Source organism: Trypanosoma conorhini (assembly GCF_003719485.1).
Source record: "Trypanosoma conorhini strain 025E chromosome Unknown Tco_14.4_contig_01359, whole genome shotgun sequence".
Taxonomy (NCBI): Eukaryota; Euglenozoa; class Kinetoplastea; order Trypanosomatida; family Trypanosomatidae; genus Trypanosoma; species Trypanosoma conorhini.
In genome coordinates this window covers 1-1,451 of record NW_021705367.1, presented here as the reverse complement: position 1 = coordinate 1,451, position 1,451 = coordinate 1, and the positions used below count along the sequence as shown (strand labels likewise).

Here is a 1,451-nt window from a genome sequence, read left to right as displayed (position 1 = left end):
CCCCTGCACGCGTCAGCGGGGCTGTTTGCGGACTCGCGCCATCCACGAAGAGGCGCCGGCGCTGGCTGTCGGGTCCTGCGGGGATGATGGCGGCCTCCTCAGTTTTTTCTGTGCGCGGCGGCGGCGGGTGGCGGTGCGGATGTCCGCCATCCGCGCGGGTGCGCCCTGGAATTCCCCCAGCGCCGCTTTCGCAAGTTCATCAGCCGCCTCGTTGTGTGTGTGAGAGGCGCCGGCGCGCCCAAAAAATAAGGTTAAAGCGCAGGCGCACGCGCCACGACGGAGCGGGCCGGCAATGACGCTCCAAATGCGGCGGAGCACCCCGTCCGTGACTCGGGTCGGGCCCGTTTCAAGCGCGCTCAGGAGAAGGGACGGTGAGGCAGTAAATACGCCCGCCACGCGCCTGCCGGACGTTTTCAGAACGCACAGCAGGAGCTCAGCGGAGCTCTGTTCCGTGTCCTGGTACCCCACCCCGCTGCCGCACGCCAGCGAGCCGCAGCCACACTTCATACTGCACGGACGCGTGTCTGGCGCTAAGTTAAGCGGGCGGCGCGGCCAGTCCCCACTCCGAGCTCTACGGAGCCGACCGCCCATTGAGTGTGTATCGGAGGGCATGCGCCTTCGACTCCGCCAGCAGCATGCATCCCTTGTGTCTCTCCTCCGGATCGGCACCGGCGCCCAATCCGCCCGGCGGCGACGCGTCAAAGTACATACGCGCGTTGGCGGCATCGTGGGGCTCCGCGGCAATGGGGCGTGCCGAAAGCACCCACGCTCGTGCAACTTACCCGCTATCAGGCGGAGGGCTGAGTGTGTCGGGTTGGAAGGCGGGAAAAGAGCCTCGGCGTGTCGCTGTAACTCGCCACTGCGCACGCACGACTGCAGATAGCACTGGGTAACCCCGCATCGATGCAAAGCCCTCCCAGCGAGAGAAGGCGAGCCTCCTCTTCAGCAGCTGCCCGAGAAGCCCCGACGCGAACGCCAGCGATGACGCCGGCGGCGCGGGTGTGGAACTTCTCCAGGCGCTCCAGCGCCGACAGCGAAGCCGTGTTGCGGCGCGCCACTGCTCCGTAGAGGAGTTGGGGGACCCACCAGCGAGGGTCTTGGGCGGCGGACGAAGCCTCTCGCATTTCGGCCCCCGCGTTTTCGCAGACACCGCCTTGATCTTCATAAGTCTTGTTTCCTTGCGGAGGTAAGGGATCCCCGCAACTGCCGGCCAACCCAGCGCAATGACTGGATCAAAACCGCCCCAACAACCGCGGGAGGCAATCCTCCACCAAGCGAGCCCCACCCGCGTGCGGCCGCAGGCTGCCCGTGAGGGCGGTGCCAAGACAGCGCGCACTTCGCCTTCGCGGCGCTGGGCTCCATGTTTGTTCCGCTCTGCCCATCTTGAGACGCTGCCCAACGCCTGCCGCAACGTGCACTCCATAGCGCTTCTCCCTCTCTCGGTGGCACGA

The 1,451-nt window shown here is 66.7% G+C and overlaps 2 protein-coding genes across 2 annotated transcripts; both read right to left on the bottom strand.

Annotated features, from left to right (window-relative positions):
• Window positions 1–12: 12 nt before the first annotated feature.
• On the bottom strand, window positions 13–507 carry Tco025E_09926 (uncharacterized protein; the record flags this gene model as incomplete). Its single annotated transcript, XM_029376729.1, has 1 exon — window positions 13–507. One exon carries the CDS (start codon window positions 505–507, stop codon window positions 13–15), a length of 495 nt encoding a protein of 164 aa, XP_029223310.1.
• Window positions 508–778: 271 nt separating this feature from the next.
• On the bottom strand, window positions 779–1,423 carry Tco025E_09925 (uncharacterized protein; the record flags this gene model as incomplete). Its single annotated transcript, XM_029376728.1, has 1 exon — window positions 779–1,423. One exon carries the CDS (start codon window positions 1,421–1,423, stop codon window positions 779–781), a length of 645 nt encoding a protein of 214 aa, XP_029223309.1.
• Window positions 1,424–1,451: the final 28 nt, after the last annotated feature.